General features: G+C 59.2%; 1 protein-coding gene across 6 annotated transcripts in view; it reads left to right on the top strand.

Moving 5' to 3' along the window:
- The window catches only part of LOC132355984 (angiotensin-converting enzyme), a 38,955-nt gene extending 22,277 nt beyond the window's left edge, over positions 1–16,678 (top strand). For 4 of the 6 annotated variants that reach the window (XM_059908601.1, XM_059908599.1, XM_059908602.1 and 1 more), the window contains 21 exons: positions 179–370; positions 949–1,046; positions 1,426–1,598; positions 1,942–2,165; positions 2,514–2,658; positions 3,006–3,104; positions 3,360–3,482; positions 3,822–4,033; positions 4,673–4,809; positions 5,682–5,840; positions 6,111–6,198; positions 8,156–8,299; positions 8,456–8,647; positions 9,954–10,051; positions 10,241–10,413; positions 12,255–12,478; positions 12,778–12,922; positions 13,175–13,273; positions 15,435–15,557; positions 15,794–15,981; positions 16,149–16,678. In XM_059908601.1, the coding sequence (XP_059764584.1) occupies positions 179–370; positions 949–1,046; positions 1,426–1,598; positions 1,942–2,165; positions 2,514–2,658; positions 3,006–3,104; positions 3,360–3,482; positions 3,822–4,033; positions 4,673–4,809; positions 5,682–5,840; positions 6,111–6,198; positions 8,156–8,299; positions 8,456–8,647; positions 9,954–10,051; positions 10,241–10,413; positions 12,255–12,478; positions 12,778–12,922; positions 13,175–13,273; positions 15,435–15,557; positions 15,794–15,981; positions 16,149–16,378 (3,266 nt within the window). In that variant the 3' untranslated portion in view covers positions 16,379–16,678. The other 2 variants (XM_059908603.1, XM_059908604.1) reach the window with 2 other exon arrangements.
- Positions 16,679–18,037: the final 1,359 nt, after the last annotated feature.

The raw sequence follows: 18,037 nt of genomic DNA, 5'->3' as shown, positions 1-18,037 counted from the left end.
CTGGAGTTGGAGCAACCCCTAGTTAGAAGATTGTAGAGCAGCAACCCCCAAGCTCTCCCTTCCAGCTAGCAGGCAGATACACTGGCCCTGAGCCGGGAGAATGGCCAGGTGGTAGCTGGGAGGCGGAGGTGCCAGAGCCTGGGGCCTGAGCTGCACCCCAATGCCACCCCCCGGCTAGGCTTCTCAGACACGGGGGCCTACTGGCGCTCCTGGTACGACTCCCCCACCTTCACGGAGGATCTGGAGCACCTCTACCATCAGTTAGAGCCCCTCTACCTGAACCTCCACGCCTACGTCCGCCGCGCACTGCACCGCCGATACGGGGACAGATTCATCAACCTCAGGGGACCCATCCCTGCTCACCTGCTGGGTAAGGACCTGGCCTTGCCGCCACACATGTCCAGGGTCATCCTCGTCGTGCGTCACATTTCAGAGCACCGCACTGCTCGATCCTCTGCACATGAGCCCATAAAGCAGGTGATCCTTCTCATGGTCACTATTGTTCCTACTTTTCAGACGGGGACCCTGAGGCTTAGGGTGCGCGAGTGACTTGGCAGAGGGCAGAAAACTATTAAAAGGCAGAGCCAGGAGTCACACTGAAGGCTTTAGCTCCAGGTCCAGTGGAAAAGGAAAAATAAGCCTAGTTTACACCCCAGGAAGCCAGCCCTGTGGCCCTGCGTCAGGGTTGGGAGGCAGGGACCCTGGCATGGTCAGAAAGGACCCAGCAGCATCACCTGGGCTCACACTTGGCCTCTGCCAGCCCCAGGGAACGCGGAGCACTCGGGAGTGTGGGTGGGACTGATGTGTGAGCCAGCTGAGAGGGCTGTGGCCCTGCAGCGCCCTGGGTCCAGACACCAGGCGCCCAGGGTGCTGTTCGGTGACACACATGGGGAAGCAGGCACTGGCTGGACTCGGAGGCAAGCTGTCTGGCTCCCCTCCTCTGTCTAGGGGACATGTGGGCCCAGAGCTGGGACAAAATCTACGACATGGTGGTGCCTTTCTCTGACAAGCCCAATCTTGATGTTACCAGTACCATGGTGCAGAAGGTAAGCTCGGAGTCAGGCCAGGTGGGGGCCACAGGAGGGAATCAGACATGAGGAGAGGGACGGGAAGGGACCTCAGTCCCTCCCTTTCTACAGAGCAGCAGCCTGGAGTGTGTGTCCAAGCCATGAGCTGGGGTCTGTGTCCTCGTCCTTGCTGAGGGGCCAGTCGTCCTTCCGGGGCCCCTCGGGGGCGGGGTTTGTGAGCAGCGGTCCATCCGGCTCTAGCCAGCAGGGGCCGGACGTCTGGGAAGGGAGGCCACAGAGCAGAGGTGCTCTTCATGAGCAGGGAGCTGAGCTGGGTGGGGGACCACAGACGTGCCCCCGGGGCAGCCATGGCGGGCTCCAGCGGCTGGCCCCTGACCCGTGCGAACACCCCTACCAGGGATGGAACGCTACACACATGTTCCGGGTGGCAGAGGAATTCTTCACCTCCCTAGGGCTCTTGCCCATGCCTCCTGAGTTCTGGGCAGAGTCCATGCTGGAGAAACCAAGCGACGGGCGCGAGGTGGTGTGCCACGCCTCCGCCTGGGACTTCTACAACAGGAAAGACTTCAGGTCTCGATTCGGGAGGAGGGTTCTGGGGCTCCCGAAGGGCTGACAGCCTGGGCACAGAGAAGCCAGTTCCCAGGCCCGCCTCTAACCCAGCACCAGCACTGGCTGGGGGCGGGGTCCCTTCCCTGGGCATCTTTGACAGGCAGTCAGCTCTGTACCTTGGAACGGAGGGAAAAGGCCAGAGTGTGGGCTGGGGCAGGGGAAAGGGTTTGCCTGTTTCCGCCAGCTCCTTCGAGCCCCAGGGCAGTGCCCGCCTGGCTCCTTTCCCTCAGGCGCCAGCCCCACCGTTCTCTGGTCCCTGGCCCGCCCCTCCTTCACCCTCACGCACGCCCTCTCCCCGCCCCAGGATCAAGCAGTGCACGCAGGTCACTATGGACCAGCTGTCCACGGTGCACCACGAGATGGGCCACGTGCAGTACTACCTGCAGTACAAGGACCAACACGTCTCCCTGCGCCAAGGCGCCAACCCCGGCTTCCATGAGGCCATCGGGGATGTGCTGGCGCTCTCCGTCTCCACTCCTGCACATCTGTACAAAATCGGCCTGCTGGACCATGTCACCAACGACAGGGGTATGGGGGTGGGTGGAGAGAGCCCAGCACAGCCCCACCCAGACCCCGCTCCATCCCACAGCAGGCCCACACTTGTCCCCACTCCCCTCTGCCCTTCTTGTTTCTGCCTCACTGCCCCACGTCAGGCAGGTTTGGGGGTCCACCCAGAGCCTCACAGCCCACCCTGAGTCCCAGCTCCACTGCCCAAGCGCCCTCTTCCAAGCGGGGGCCCAGGGTCCCAAAGGCTGGCGCTCCCTTCTCTGCGTCTGCCCAGCCTCACCTCCTGCTGGCTTCTCCCCAGGCCCACTCTGTCCCAGCTGGACTCCCGTCTCCCTCTGACCTCTCTCTTTTCATCTCATCTCCCGACAGAAAGCGACATCAATTACTTGTTAAAGATGGCACTGGAAAAAATTGCCTTCCTGCCCTTTGGCTACTTGGTGGACCAGTGGCGTTGGGGGGTCTTTAGTGGGCGTACACCCCCTTCCCTCTACAACTATGACTGGTGGTATCTTCGGTGAGCAAAGCGGGACCGGGAAGGGCCTAATCCCAAGTGGCCCTCCCCCTGCTCCTGGGCAACCTGCCTCCTGCCTCCCTCCTCTCTAATGATGCCTCCCTCCTCTCTAATGATGCCTCCCTCCTCTCTAATGATGCCTCCCTCCTCTCTAATGATGCCTCCCTCCTCTCCCGCAAGGCATTCTTTCCTGCCTAGAACTTCCTCCGTCAGGCAGCCTCTCCCGGTTCGCCAGGATGGGGACGGGATGGCCGGTGGGAATTTCTGCTTAGCAGACTTTTCTGCAAAGGTAAAATCAGCCTGTGTACAACCCTTGGGTCCTAAGACAATTTAACCACATCCTCTTCCAGAACCAAGTATCAGGGGATCTGTCCTCCAGTTGTCCGAAACGAAACCCACTTTGACGCTGGAGCCAAGTTTCATGTCCCAAATGTGACACCATACATCAGGTACTATTGCCCCCAGTTCCAGCACACCTTTAGTCCCCTTCCCCCTACTCTGGGACCCCCATTCCCAGGGCTTGTTCCCACACCCTTCTGGACCCCTCAGCGGCCTGGAATTTGAGGGGGCCTCTCTCCTGAGCTAAGCCCGGTTCTCCCTTCTCCCCCAGGCAGCCCCTGGTCTGGCCTCTGCCCGGCAGAAGCTGGCTGGGACCTGGGCAAGGGGCCTCCACCATCCCCCTCATGCCCACCCTGTGCCTGCAGGTACTTCGTGAGTTTTGTCCTGCAGTTCCAGTTCCATCAAGCCCTGTGCAAGGAGGCGGGCCACCAGGGCCCCCTGCACCAGTGTGACATCTACCAATCCACGCAGGCAGGGGCCAAGCTCCGGTGTGTGGGGCACAGGGAGGGCAGTGGGAGGTGAGGGGAGCGACCGGTGGAAGGCATGCTGGTGAGGGCACCACCACCAGACCAGTGGAGGGAGCCTTTCTCCCCTCCCCCTCCCTTTCTTTCTCTCATCGAATGTTTATTGAGTGGGCCTCTTGGCTGGCATGGGGCAAAACATATGTCCCCCCCTTCACAGAGCTCCTAGGCCCTGAGTCTTAATGCTGCCGTTCTTGCCATCCAGTGGGGGCAGAAGTGGCCGGAGATGGGGCAGGTGGGCTAGGGCAGCGGTAGTGGCCCCTGGCCCGAGAGCCCCGTGCCAACCGTGCCCGCTCTGCCTGACAGGGCAATGCTGCAGGCAGGCTCCTCACGGCCCTGGCAGGAGGTGCTGAAGGACATGGTCGGCTCAGATTCCCTGGACGCTCAGCCGCTGCTCAACTACTTCCAGCCGGTCACACAGTGGCTACAAGAGCAGAACCAGCAGAATGGCGAGGTCCTGGGCTGGCCGGAATATCAGTGGCGCCCACCGATGCCCGACAATTACCCAGAGGGCATTGGTAAAGCCCGAGGGAGCCTGGGGCGGGGCGCTACAGCAGGTTCTCAGTTCCAGGCTCGGGACCAGGCCCCCGGTTCATGGTTCCCGATCAGCTTCTCCCAGCCGGGCCCTGGCGCCCTGCCTGGAGGGCCAGGCAGCCCCCTGAGCTGGTTGGCAGGGCCCTGGGGTGGGGTGGGCACATCTTTCCCAACATCCTGGGGAGGGTATGCCCAGATCTGAGGCCCCGGCCAGGGGGCTGGCTGGCAGGCACACTGCTCTATGAGGTCACACTGCAGGCTCCGCTCTTATTGGCCAGGGGGCAGGGGCTGCAGGACTCTGCTCTCCTGCTGCCATGGGCCAAGGTTGGGCTGCTCCAGGACTGTCCCGCCTCCTCCTCCTCCTCCTTCTCTGCTGTGGGCACCCGCTGCTGGCCCCTGGCCAGGGCACCACCAGCCAGGGGACCACCGGCCAGGTGTCAGTCAACCAGGGAACAACCAGCCGGGCAACAACCATCAGCCAGACGACTACCCGCCACCCAACAACCAGCAGCCCGAAACCCCAGAGCCCAAGTGGGACCAGCTAGGGGCCGGGGCGGGGAGGCCGGGGCAGCAGTGGAAGGGCAAGGGGAGGCCTGTCTGTGTTTCTCTGCTCTGTCCCACAGACCTGGTGTCCGACGAGGCTGAGGCCAGCAAGTTTGTGGAGGAATGTGACCGGAGATCCCGGGTGGTGTGGAACGAGTATGCCGAGGCCAACTGGGACTACAGTACCAACATCACCAAGGAGGGCAGCAAGATACTGGTAGGGGCCCCTCCACGCCCCCTCCCCCCCCCCCCCCCCGGAGCTCGCTCACAGACTCAGCACCGTATGCTCCTCCCCCGGGGGCCCATCCTCTGAAACCCAAGGCACTGCAGGCCGCCCTTCCGCCCCCGACGTCACCTCAGTGGGAACAGGCTGTCAGAATTTGTGAAAAATCCCAATGGCATATTGAAAAGTGTCCAATTTCAGGCACACACCCAGTGCCTAAACAAGTTGTCTCATCGTTAACAATCAATCTGTTGTTGGTAACGGAATAATTTGTACAGAAATAAGTGATGCTAAAGTCAGTTTTTAAAAAGATTGAAAGCTCCTGTTTGCCACCATAGAGAGGGCTCTGCGTCCCCTCCAACCCCCCTCCCCGCCTGTGTGGCTGAGCGCTGATTATAACCAAGGTGAGTTGCAGAGGACTAACATTTCCTGAAGACCCACCGTGTGCTGGCCACTGTTCCTTGGCACTTGACGTCTGTTGCCTCATTTATTCCTCAACAGCCTTGCAACACCAGTGACCTTATTCCCATTTTACAGCTGGGACCCTGAGGCTCAGAGAGGCCACAGAGCAAATACCAGGCTGCATCTATCCTAACAGTTTTTAGGACATGGGGTGGGTTTTCCTTCTCTGCCGCTGCCATCAGATGTCTTGCTCGATATGACCATCTGTTGAGGGGCAGGTACTGCACACAGGATGTTATAGACAGTCCGGGTTGAAGAGGGTCTTTATAGGCAAAGGCAGCAACTTGGTAAAACTGCCCCCACCCTGACACCCCCAGTCCCTTTGGCTCCCCTCAATGCACCTCCTCCTAGGAGGCCTTTCTAGAGCTCCTGGGCTTCATGATATGGTTCCCCCGTGCTTTCAGCTGGAGAAGAATGTACAGATGGCAAACCACACTGTCAAGTACGGCACCTGGGCCAGGAAGTTTGATGTGACCAACTTCCAGAACGCCACCATGAAGCGGATGATAAAGAAGATTCAGGATCTAGAGCGGGCGGCACTGCCTGTCAAGGAGCTGGAGGAGGTGTGTACCTTGGGGGAGCAGGGGGTGGAGGATCCGAGGTCAGGAGAGGGTCCTAGCTCAGGGGACAGTGTCTGGCCTTCATGCTGCTTCCCCTTCCTCGATTTGTCACGTCGTGACATCTGGCACGTCAACACACACCTACAGACTTACTGAGAAGGCAGAGCTTTGGGAACACCCGCCCCAGCTGCAGAGCCCGGGTCCACGATGGTGCCTGGGGCGGAGCAGGAAGCCCAGGGCTAAAGCTCGCTGCCCCTCTTCTTCCCCCTGCAGTACAACCAGATCCTGCTGGACATGGAGACCACTTACAGCGTGGCCTCTGTGTGCCATAGCAATGGCACTTGTCTACGGCTCGAGCCTGGTGAGCACACGTGGGGAGTGAGAGGGAGGCCTGGGGAGGTTAGGGGTGCTGGCCGTGAAGGGGCGGAGTTCACTTCTGAGTCATGGGGTCCGCACGCCCAGGAGACTCACTTCCCTGTTTTCCACCGCTGGTGCTCCTCTGCCCCTGCTTAGAACCGACGCCTACTTCATCGCTGCCCTGGTCCCCTGCCCTGCCCTTGGCTCCGCCCGTCCGCTCCCTCTGGGTCCCCTCTGTTCCTCCCTCCATTCCGCCCTTCAGAGCAGGTGTATCTCAAATTTGTCTCTCAGGGGCTTGGACTCCCCAGTAGGGAGAGTAACTCTAGGCATCTCCCCTCTGCGCTCTTTCCTTGATCCTATCCACCTTCCCCATCTTCCCTGGCCCTTCCCTGGCCCCCTCCTCCACCCAGAAATTGAAGCCTCAGCCCGCAGAAGCCACGTCCGCGCCATTCTCACTTCACTCCCTCTGCCGCCACTTCCCACTGGAAGGAGTGGGCCAGCTCTGGCGTGTCCTCTTTCTCTCGCAGGAGACTGGGCTGGTCCTTCTTACCTTCTCCTCTTTGAAGGAGCTCAGCCCCGACACCCCAGTACCTGCGCACAGATACACCCCCTCCACTCTCTGATCCATGCTTCCCGGGGTCGAGGAGCCAGAGGCATAAACATTTTTCCTGAGGAATCTCCACCCAGAAACAGTCTCTTCCTGGCCCTCCGCCCAACTCCCACGTTAGAACAATGACAAATAGAAGGGGAAATGGAAAATAAACAGGAGAGAGAAACAGTTTTCCTGGGACAGGGTTTGGCCTGTGGGTTGTGTATGTGGGTAGGCACGCAAAGTGGGGGGAAGGGGATGCGCATTTGTGTGCATTTACGGAGAAGAGCGTTAAAGGGAGTATGGCCTTCACCCCCCCATCGGTCAGCCCCTTAATCCAGGGCTGGGCCGTCAGGTCGCTGCCAGTAGTAAGAATAAGAAGCACCCCCAAAAACAGAGCACTCACATCAGCAGAGGACAAAATTCTCAAGATACGTTTTTTCCCCAAATTAAATTAACTTGAATGTACTTTCTCTGTGAAAAGTAGATAGCACATAGCATGTTTCAGGACAGAGCACAAGTCCCCGAGGTGTGGGTGCCCGCAGGCCCCTGTCTCAGGCCAGGCCGGGCAGGAAGGGGAGCCACCTTCAGAGCCGACACGTGAGCTCACGCCAGCCTCATCCCAGCTCTGTGAGGTAGACGTGAGCTCCGTGTCATCCATAAGCCAGGAGGCCACTCATATAGTCATGGCTTTGACAGGACACAAACGCAAGATTTCTGGCTCCCTGAGGATGCTTGAATGGATCTCTGTACTTTGCCTTCACAGCAGTTCTTTTATTTAATCAGTTCAGTCAAAATGTGGGAAAGACGCCGTGGGCCCTGTGGGGACGTGGGGATGAAGGAGGCACCGTCCCTGCCCAGGGGCCTCCTGCCCCTGGGCCGGCATAGTCCCCATTTCATAGACAGGGAAGGAGGGTTCCCGTGACTCACCCAAGGTGATTTCGAGGTCAGGAGGAAACTGAACAAGAACTCGGGTCTTTTGACCTCCAAGCCATTTCTCCCAGGGAGGAGGTGGGCAGGGAACGAGTGGGGAGCAGCGGCTCTGGGGTCTGGGCCCTTGGTTTGTGCCCCAGCTCAGCCACTTGCTGGCTGGGGAACGCAGCCGTGTCACCAAACCGCTTGTGTGGAAAGAGGGTCAAGGGCATCCCTCACAGGGCTGTTGCAGCCCCGCAGTTGCCTGAGATTGTGTACGTGAAGCGCTGAGCCCCGGGCCTGGCGCCCTGTAAGCCCCATGGGAAGGGCACCAGCCTGTCTCCAATTTCCCTCGACTTGCTGCCTGTGCGGTCCCTTTCCAGTTTTATTCCACCTCTGAAGGAGGTGGGAAGTGAGCCAAGAGCTGGAGGCTGAAAGCCATCCAACCCCTCCCACCCAGATCTGACAAATCTGATGGCCACATCCCGGAACTATGAAGAACTGCTGTGGGCATGGAAGGGCTGGCGAGACAAGGTGGGGAGATCCATCCTCCCGTATTTCCCCAAATATGTGGAGCTCACCAACAAGGCTGCCAGGCTCAATGGTGAGTCCTCTCTGCCAGTGTCACTGGCTGTCGGGTCCCAGCCCCCCACGAGGCCCTCAGAAAGGTCCTCTGAGACCCAAGAGGTGAGGGGGGAGGAGGCAGGGTGCTCAGGGGATGGTCAGGTGTTCAAAGAGCCTGGCTGTGTCCCCTCTGCAGGCTACGAGGACGGAGGGGACTCCTGGAGATCTATGTACGAGATGCCATTCCTAGAGTACGACCTGGAGCAGCTCTTCCAGGAGCTGCAGCCGCTCTACCTGAACCTGCACGCCTACGTGCGCCGGGCCCTGTATCGCTTCTATGGGTCCAAGCTCATCAACCTGGAGGGCCCCATCCCAGCCCACCTGCTGGGTGAGGGCAAGTGAGACGGTCAACAGTATGAGGGAGGGGGTGCCCAGGGCTGGCCAGAGGGCAGACAGCAGACTGGGAAGGGTCTGCTGATGACACCTGAGGCTGGGGAAGTGAAACAACTGGAGCCTGGGGGAATGTTGCCAGGGCTGGAGTGGGGTCGGGGCTGGGGGTGGGGAGAAGAGCCCCCTCCCTGCATTTGGTGCCATGTTTGCTACAGATCCACGTTACACAGGTCACCAGGGATGGGGCAGTGGGTGGAGTTCATAGGCCCGTCATGGGGAGACCACATCACCCGTCACAGCTCCAGGCAGCATGAGGGAGAGGAGGGGGCTGTGAGTGGGAGCTGAGAAGGCCTCCCCAGGAGGTGGCACATGAGCAGAGCCTTGAAAGATGAGAGGTTCTGACAGATGGAGAAAGTAGTCGTGGGGAGAGAAGGGCAGACACGACATTCAGGCAAAGGGAGCTGTGAGAGTGTAGATCCCCCTCAACTTTTGGAGCCTCGTTCTCCAGGGGTTGTAAACTCAAATGCCCTGAACACATGAAGTAGGCAGTGGAAGACAATAAGGGATGGTAGGGACTGGGGCAAAGTAGAGGCTACTGGGTTCCTGTCTCTGTCGGGCCGTCAGGAACATGTTTCTGGGGGCTTCTTACTGTGAACAGAGAGGCCAGGCGGGGCCATGGACCATTTACAAATCGTGAGGGAGACCCCCGTCCAGCTTTGGGTCTAGCTCTGCTCAGCCTAGAGGGTCTTTGCAGCCCAAGAGAGCAGCCATTTTTGGTCCCTCTGTAGTGAGACCAGAGAATATCAGCTCCATGGCAGAGAAACACAGACCCCGGGAGGGAACACAGGTGCCCGGCTGGCCCTGGGAGCTGGGGCGTAGAGCTGAGCCCCCAGGACGAGCAGAGCAGCCAGGCCCAGGCTCGCTCCCCCCTCCCATTCTTGCTTCTCACTCACTCTGACTCTCACTGGTTTGCACTGTAGGCTCCACTTGACGTCAGCTCAAGCTTAGTCCCCTTTGGCTGTCAAAGCCTCTCCAAATGTATTTCTGCACCTGTCCACTCATTCTCAATAGCTTCCTTATCTCCACTCTTGTCTTGCCGTAAATGCAGAGGCATCAACCTCTCCAAAAGGAGGGTGGTTCTTGCCAGCTGACCGCATAAACTGACCTCAGGCGACATGGAGGGGACAGAGCAGTGGCTGGTCAGGTTATGATCAGTGTTCCCTCCCCCTGCGTGACGGTGCTGAGCCTAAGATCTAACACCTGTCTCTCCTCTCTCCGCCATCTCTTCCTCTACCTGCCTCCAGGGAACATGTGGGCACAGAGCTGGTCCAACATCTATGACTTGGTAGTACCCTTCCCTTCAGCCCCCAGGATGGATGCCACAGAGGCCATGATAAAGCAGGTCCGCACTGGCCCCCTCCTTGCACCCCTGCTCCTCCAGGGCACAGGGGAGGGGGACCCTGCCCAGGTGGGAGAGGGCCCTCTGATTCAGGACTCCCTTCCAGCTTGGCCCTCTCCCAGGGCCCTCCCACTGCGGCACACGGTCCATCCCCACAATCCCCAGCTTCGGCAGAGCTCCCTCTGCTTGCAGGGCTGGACACCCCAAAGGATGTTTAAGGAAGCGGACAATTTCTTCACCTCCCTGGGGCTGCTGCCCGTGCCCCCCGAGTTCTGGAACAAGTCTATGCTGGAGAAGCCGACCGACGGGCGGGAGGTGGTGTGCCACGCCTCCGCCTGGGACTTCTTCAACGGCAAGGATTTCAGGTATGTCCGGGCTACAGGACAGGGGGACCTGGTCCTGAGCCCAGAGGACAAGGAGACGAGCCAAGTAGAGGCTCCGCTGCCGTCTCCTTGGCCAGAACATGGGACGGAGGGTTAAGAGAGTTGGGCCTGGCCGCAGCCTGGCCACTGGCTTGTGGCAGGGTCTCCTCGAGCGCTGACCAGCTCTGTCAGCCCAGCGTTCAAGGTCCCAGTCCTGGGGGTAGCCCCATGTGAGCTGCCAGCCTTCCCTCCCTCTCAGGCGGCCCCTGTGTACAGCTGGCCCTCTCCCTGGGTGCCTGTGCCTTGACACGGAGGCACATGGGGACGTGGGGGCTTTGCACAGATCCAGTCTCACCACTGATGGGCTCAGAAGCTGTCTTCATTGGAGGACAGTGTTTCAGTTACCTACTGCTGCATAACAAACCAGCCCAAACCTAGTGGTGTAAAACAACCATTTGATTATGCTCATGATTTTATGGGCCAAGAATTCAGGCACGGTGGAAATGGCTTGTCCTGCTCTGCAATGGTGGAGACCTCCGCAGGGCTAGAGAGGGCTGGCATGGCTCAGTGGGGCCTTCTATCTGGGGCTGTGCTTCTGGCTGTCTGCTCGGTTCCTCCGTTTTTCTCTGTGTGGTACGTGCTGGGGCAGGGATGTTCACGTTGGCTCCTTCACTCACGTGCTGGGTGCCTGGGCTGGCATGGCTGGAGCAGCTGGGGTTTGGTGGGGCATCTCTCTCCAGGAAAGCTTGGACTTCCTCACAGTATGGCAGCCTTAGGCGGTCAGATTTTTTACCTGGAGGCTGGCATCCCCAGAGCAAAAGTAGAAGCAGCCAGATCTCTTAAAGACTAAGTCCAAAATTGGGACAGGTCACTTCTACCACATTTTATTGGCTAAAGCAAGTCACAAGGCCAACCCAGTTTCAAGAGAAGGTAAAGAAGATTCCACCTCTTGGGAGAAGTGGCAGACATGATCTGCCACAGCTGATGAAGTGTCTCTTATGAGAAGAGTGGGCACAGAGATCCTGGAACAAAGCAGTCAGTTTCACTGGCTCACCTGGCCTTGGGCCCTTCCTTCAAAGGCACAAGGACCAGAGCTGTAGGGCTGGGCGCAGACAGAATCAAGGGGGTGAGGGCTCTTTGGGGATCTTCCCTGTATGGGGAGGCATAGCAGAAGGTGGACAGATCCCAACCTCATTGTCACCAGGGTGCTGGGCAGCTCTTTCCCCTCCCCCTAGAATGACAGACAAAGGGGGTCAACTGAGCTGAGGAGCTCTGGTTAGATCCAAGGGAGAATTTCTTTGGCTCACAAAAGATGGAAAGTGAGGTGCAGCCTCTGGCTTGGACTGCTCTGCAGATGTCCCTCCAGTCCTGGCCCTGAGAAATCCTGGGATGAAGATGCTTGCTGGCATTGGGCACAAGGGATGCAGAAGAGCTCAGACACTGTTGTTTCCTTCAGGAAGCCTAAGTCTTGGGAGAGACAAAATGTGTAATGAGGAACCACATGACTCACATGACCCAAGCCCTACACTGACCATGACTGAGGGTCCCCATGCCTCTAGAGCACGTACTTCGTACAGTTAGAAAGCCACACGGCAGCGTGGGCTGGAGTTAGTTGTTCAGGGAAGTTGGGGGCAGAGGAATGGCCTGGAGGACCAGACGTTAGGGGCTTCTAACCCCCAGATTCCCTCTATTTCCCCTTTTGGCTTTCCTTCCCATAATGCTGTGTTCCTTGCATAAAGCAGTCCTGGGGGTATGCTCTGCATACAGTAAGGACAGCAGGTCCCTTTGCCCCAGGGATCCTCACTGCCCCCTTCCACACCCTCTCCCCACCCCCGTGTTCCCAGGATCAAGCAGTGCACCACTGTGAACATGGAGGACTTGGTGGTGGCCCACCACGAAATGGGCCACATACAGTATTTCATGCAGTACAAGGACTTGCCTGTGACCTTCCGGGAGGGTGCCAACCCTGGTTTTCACGAGGCCATTGGGGATGTGCTGGCCCTCTCAGTGTCTACCCCCAAGCACCTGCACAAGATCAACCTGCTGAGTAGTGGGGACGGCAGCTATGGTGAGAGAGGAACGGGGAGATCCTAGTGGGCAGAGGGGCCAAGAAGGGGCAGCAAGCCTGGGAGGTGGAGAGAGGAGACTTCATGGCCCACAGGCAGAGCTGGGACAGAACAGTGGGGAACAAGAGGGGCAGCCAGCAGGGAGAGTGGGAGGATGAAACCCATACCATCCCAAGAGGCAGGTCGCAGGACCCAGAGAGGTACAGCTCGCCCCGCCCGCTCCCCCCATCGCGCGCCCATCACAGCCCCACTGCTAGGAGGCAGGCCTGGATCTGATGCCAGGGCCCCCTTCCCTTGGCAGAGGAGGACATCAACTTTCTGATGAAGATGGCGCTCGACAAGATCGCCTTTGTTCCCTTCAGCTATCTTGTGGACCAGTGGCGCTGGAGGGTATTTGACGGAAGCATCACCAAGGAGAACTACAACCAGGAGTGGTGGAGCCTCAGGTTCTAGAATGCTGCTGTGGGCGGGGGGGCCTCCATGGGGGGGCGGAGGCGCCTGCATCTGTGTGCACGTGGTGTGTCTGCGTCTGTGGCGTCTAGGGGGGTGTGTGTGTGTAAGTGCCGTGACGCGCAGAGGCACAGCACGCAGGAGTCTGGAGCGCCCAGTGCAGGCGCCATACTTCAAATCAAAAACACCAACCCTCCTGGCTTGATTCTTCCCAAACCCTCCCTCTAATGTGTCTTCCTCCTCAACAGGCTGAAGTACCAGGGCCTCTGTCCCCCAGTGGCCAGGTCTCAAGGCGACTTTGACCCAGGGGCCAAGTTCCACATTCCTTCAAGCGTGCCATATATCAGGTAACAGGAAAGGGAGGAGGGCGCCATGAGGGGCAGCGCCTCTGCTCAGCGTTCAGACTGCCCTTGCTGCCCCCCCGGCAGCTACCGTCAGGGTGACCGGGGCACCCGGCTGCATGGCCCACTGTGTCTGGGCCACTCACCTGTGGCCAAGGCTGACCGTTGTTTCACTCTTGTGATGTGACGAGAGCCCGCACCCTCCTGACAGCTGAAAACAGAAACTTCACTATAACTGGCTAACGCTTATAAGACCTTGGTTAGTTAACATTAACCATGACCCACGGCCAGATCATGACCTGAGCACTGTTTCTTTATTTTTACAAGATTGTGATTCCTTTACTATATATTGAACGTATTTCCTCTGATATAACTTAAGTTGTACCTGGAATACCTTCTATCCACTAGAACTAGGATTAGAGACCCAGCTAGATTGGGAGTCTGTATTATTAGGGGCAAGGGGTCATAGGCTTGGGCCCAGACAGAACTGGGTTCAAATCTCATCTCCACAACTCTGTTTCCTTGAGTAAATTCCTCAGTCTCTGTAAGCATCAGTTTCCTCAGCTGTGGAATCCTATTTCACAGGATCATCGCGAGAGCTAACTTCTTATCACACTGTCTAATACATAGCATGCTTGGGAACTGGTGGCCATAACCCACCATTATTAAGTTACTGTCTTTTTTTCTTTTCTTTTCTTTTTTTAAAAAATTTATTTATTTATTTTTGGTTAGATTGGGTTTTTGTTGCTGCGCGCGGGCTTTCTCTAGTTGCGGTGCGCGGGCTTCTCATTGCGGTGGCTTCTCTTGCTGCAGAGCACGACCTCTAGGTGCACGGGCTTCAGTGGTTGTGGCTCGCGGGCTCAGTAGTTGTGGCGCACGGGCTTAGTTGCTCCACGGCATGTGGGATCTTCCCAGACCAGGGCTCGAACCCGTGTCCCCTGCGTTGGCAGGCGGATTCTTAACCACTGCGCCACCAGGGAAGTCCCTAAGCCACTGTCTTAAATGGAATACAGGAACACAGCCGCGTTGTGAGTCACGCAGCCATAGCGTGAATGCGCCCACTGCAGCCCCTTTCCCTCTGTGTGCTGCAGGGGAGCACTTGCTGAGGACCAGGAAGGGTAATTAGAGGATCTGGAGCCCTCCCCAGAGGTAGGGATCTGGGGACACCTCAGGGTAGAGGGCTGGGGGCCCCTGGGCTACAAGTAGCCCAGGCCACCCGTGAGGCAGGACGTAGAGGGCACCCCAGCCCTTGCCTCCTGTTCTCCCCGGAAGGCAGTGAGGGAGGGCTTATGCCCACTGTGCCCAGTCCTCCACCCCAGCACCTGGCACGATGTCAGCACATAGTCAAGACCTAATAAATAAGCATGGGGTGGGTGAATTCTGTCCCCGAGTCCAGGAAGAAAGAGAAAGCCTGCTCAGATGCTCCAGAGAGCACAGGTGGGCAGGGAGCCAAGGAGGCTCAAGGGCACCTCAGCGCAGGCCTGACCTGGCCACTGCTCCAGGATGACCCGCAGGGGGGGCCTCCGCCCGCCTTCCCGAAGGATTTCTGAGCTTCCAAGCTGGCACCCACTTTCACACAGAAGCCAGGCCCACGTGATGGTTAGCTTCCGGGCTTAGCACAGATAATTCTCTAGGCGGGGGTGGGCAAAGGGGATGCACTCCAAATTCTGACCAGCAGCCTTGGCGAAGCACTTTAGGAAATGCCAGGAAAGTCAGTGACACACGGCTTGTGCCCAGCTTTCAAAGCGGGAGGACTGCCCTGCTGGTTCAGGATATCCCCAGGCTCGGAGAGGCGACCCCCACCTTGACCGGCAGACTTCTGCAGGGAATTCCTGCTGCCAAATTTGGGATAAAGGAGGTCATGCGGGCTGGCCTCCCTGCCTCGTCAGAGACGTGACCCCTTGGGCAACACCCGGCCTCTCCATGCACGTAGCCCAGGGACGGAGACCTCGCCGCCACGTCTGTCCGTGAAGGGCTCTGCCCCTGGCCCTCCTCGCCCATGAGGGATGCCCAGAGCCGCTCAGAGCAGGCCCTCCTGAGAAGGGCGGGCAGCCTCGTGGGCGTGGGCGTGGGCGTGGGCGGGAGGTGCGGGGCGGAGGCAGGGGTGGTGGGGCTCGGTGACACCGCCCCTCCGCCCCGGCCTCAGGCCTCGCCTGCCCTCCCGCAGGTATTTCGTCAGCTTCGTCATCCAGTTCCAGTTCCACGAGGCGCTGTGTCAGGCGGCGGGCCACAAGGGCCCCCTGCACGAGTGCGACATCTACCAGTCCCAGGAGGCCGGGAAGCGCCTGGCGTGAGTCCTCTGGCCTCCCCCTGCCTGCTGCCACCCTCTGACCTACTTCCCTGGGCCTGAGCAGCCCCTCCGCCAGCGCGCCCCCGACCTGTCCTGCCCGGGCCTCTCAGTCAGGCCGAGGGAAGCTGGCGCTGGGAGGTGGGGTACAGAGAGCGCGGGCACGAGGCTGGGGCGGACGGGCAGGGGGCCTCGCGGCCTGTCCCTCTGACTCGGTTCCCTTCCCGGGGCTCCCCCAGGGACGCCATGAAGCTGGGCTTCAGTCGGCCGTGGCCCGAAGCCATGCGGCTCATCACGGGCCAGCCCAACATGTCGGCCGCTGCCATGATGACCTACTTCAAGCCGCTGCTGGACTGGCTCGTGACCGAGAACAGGCGGCACGGGGAGAAGCTGGGCTGGCCTCAGTACAACTGGACGCCAAACTCAGGTACCGCCACCCACCCCCCTCGGCCCCAGGCCGCCCCGGGGCTCGCTCAGGGCCAGGCCCCCCCAGGTTCAGGCAGGTGGGAGGCCGACCTCCGAGCGGGGGCGGGTGGGAAGCCAGCCCGCGCCCCGGGACCGGCCCAGCCCCCGCTCTCCTTCCTCCCTGCCCAGCTCGCTTGGAAGACTCCTTCCCGGGCTCCGGCCGCGTCAACTTCCTGGGCCTGAGCCTGGAGGAGGAGCAGGCCCGCGTGGGCCAGTGGGTGCTGCTCTTCCTGGGCGTCGCCCTGCTGGTGGCCACGCTGGGCCTCACCCAGCGGCTCTTCAGCATCCGCCACCGCAGCCTCCACCAGCCCCACCCCGAGCCCCAGTTTGGCTCCGAGGTGGAGCTCAGACACTCCTGAGATGAGGGCTGGGCGGGCCTGCCGGGGAATGCGCCACCGCCACCGGGAGACCCAGGGACCGGGAAGGGCCCGGGGGTGGGCTGAGGACCCGCCACTGCTCTCACGGCTCACCCCAGCTCTCCTCCCCCTCCCGCCCCGCCTCCCCTCCCCTCCCCCTCCCCTCCCGCCCCGCCTCCCCTCCCCTCCCCCTCCCCCTCCCGCCCCTCCTCCCCCTCCCCTCCCCCCCCTGGGGACCAGGCCACCTAACATGGAACCCCCTCCCGTTCTCTCTCTGAATTCAATTAAAGGTCCTGCTCTCCCCATCTGTGTCCGTGTCCCTCACAGGGAAGCCAGGGACGGGGGAAGCCCTCTCGCCTCCTGACAGTCAAGGGGTCACTTCTCGGGGGTCTTCATCCTCCTCCAAGAAGAGGCTGGAAAACACCCAGAGCTCTGGCCCCAGCACCCCCCAGCTCCCATACCAGTCCCCCCTTCAGCTGGGGCAGCTGGCCCCTGTCCTGCCGTGGCAGGCAGCCCCTGCCAGGCCTGGACACCAACCCAGGAGGGCTCTGGGCAGCAAAGGGGAAGCAGACATTCTGGGCTTCTGGAGCCCTGCCCCAGCTGTTCCCATAAATGGCCAAGTCCCCCAGATGGAAGGCTCCTGGCTGTCCTCTGGTTCCCTGGGGAGGGCGCCTTGCATGCTGAAGCTGTAAAACTGGCCCCGGCGTCACCTCAGGCGCCTGCCTGCCCCAGTTCCATTTCCACCCGAAAGAGTGGGCAGAGCCACCAGAGTATTGCCCACAGGACCCGGGGTCAGGACCCTTCACCCCAGCTAGGCAGTAGCTGGTGCCCACGCAGGGACTGACTGCTAGGGGACACCCCTGCCCGTCCCCCCAGCACATGCCCTCGCCCTGAGCCTTCCTTGGAAGGCCAGCATGGGTTTGAGGGAGTATCATTTTGAGAGACATTTTAAAATCTCTTATCTACATGTTTATTGTAGAAAATCTAGAAAACACAGAATAATATAAAGAAAATAAAAGCCCTTTATATCAACACAGAGATAACCACTGTTGACATTTGGTGTATATCTTTCCAGACTTTTTTTCTCAGCACATATTTTAAGTGGGGTCACACTGTATTTACAGTTGTGTAACCTTTTTTCCAGTTAACATGACTAGACCTGTTTTTTTAGATATTTAAATGCCAAACCTAGAAACTGGCCAAAGCCTGGCCGCCTCTGTGAGGACCCTCGGCCTTGAGCCTCTTCTCGGCTTTGCTGATGACTTGGCCCAGCCCCTAGTATCTGTCCCCCAACATCCTTTAGTCCTCAGCTTTTGCCCAGCCCCCCAGTCTCCAGCTGCCATTGTGTCAGTGTGTGTGTGTATGTGTGTGTGTCTGTGTTTGTGTGTCTGTGTGTGTATGTTGTACATAGACTTAATTGTACAGGCCTGTTCCATGGGGCAGGACGTGGGGTTGAGGTATTTTGGATTTGCAAGAGGGTGGAAGTTTATGATTACTTAGAACAATGGAATTTATAAACATAGCCTCTAAATAGTTCCAAGCCTTCTACCACCAAAGACTTCTTTAATTACCCGCTCCCCAGCCTGATGTTTCAAAAGCCCTTTGCTAGACGAAGGTCACTGTCAAATCACCCCCCTTTCCTATCTTTATGAACGACATAGG

The sequence above is a fragment of the Balaenoptera ricei genome, chromosome 20 (genome assembly GCF_028023285.1).
Source record: "Balaenoptera ricei isolate mBalRic1 chromosome 20, mBalRic1.hap2, whole genome shotgun sequence".
NCBI classification, from domain to species: Eukaryota; Metazoa; Chordata; class Mammalia; order Artiodactyla; family Balaenopteridae; genus Balaenoptera; species Balaenoptera ricei.
The sequence above is the reverse complement of the archived record's forward strand: the minus strand, read 5'-3'. Positions and strand labels throughout refer to the sequence as shown.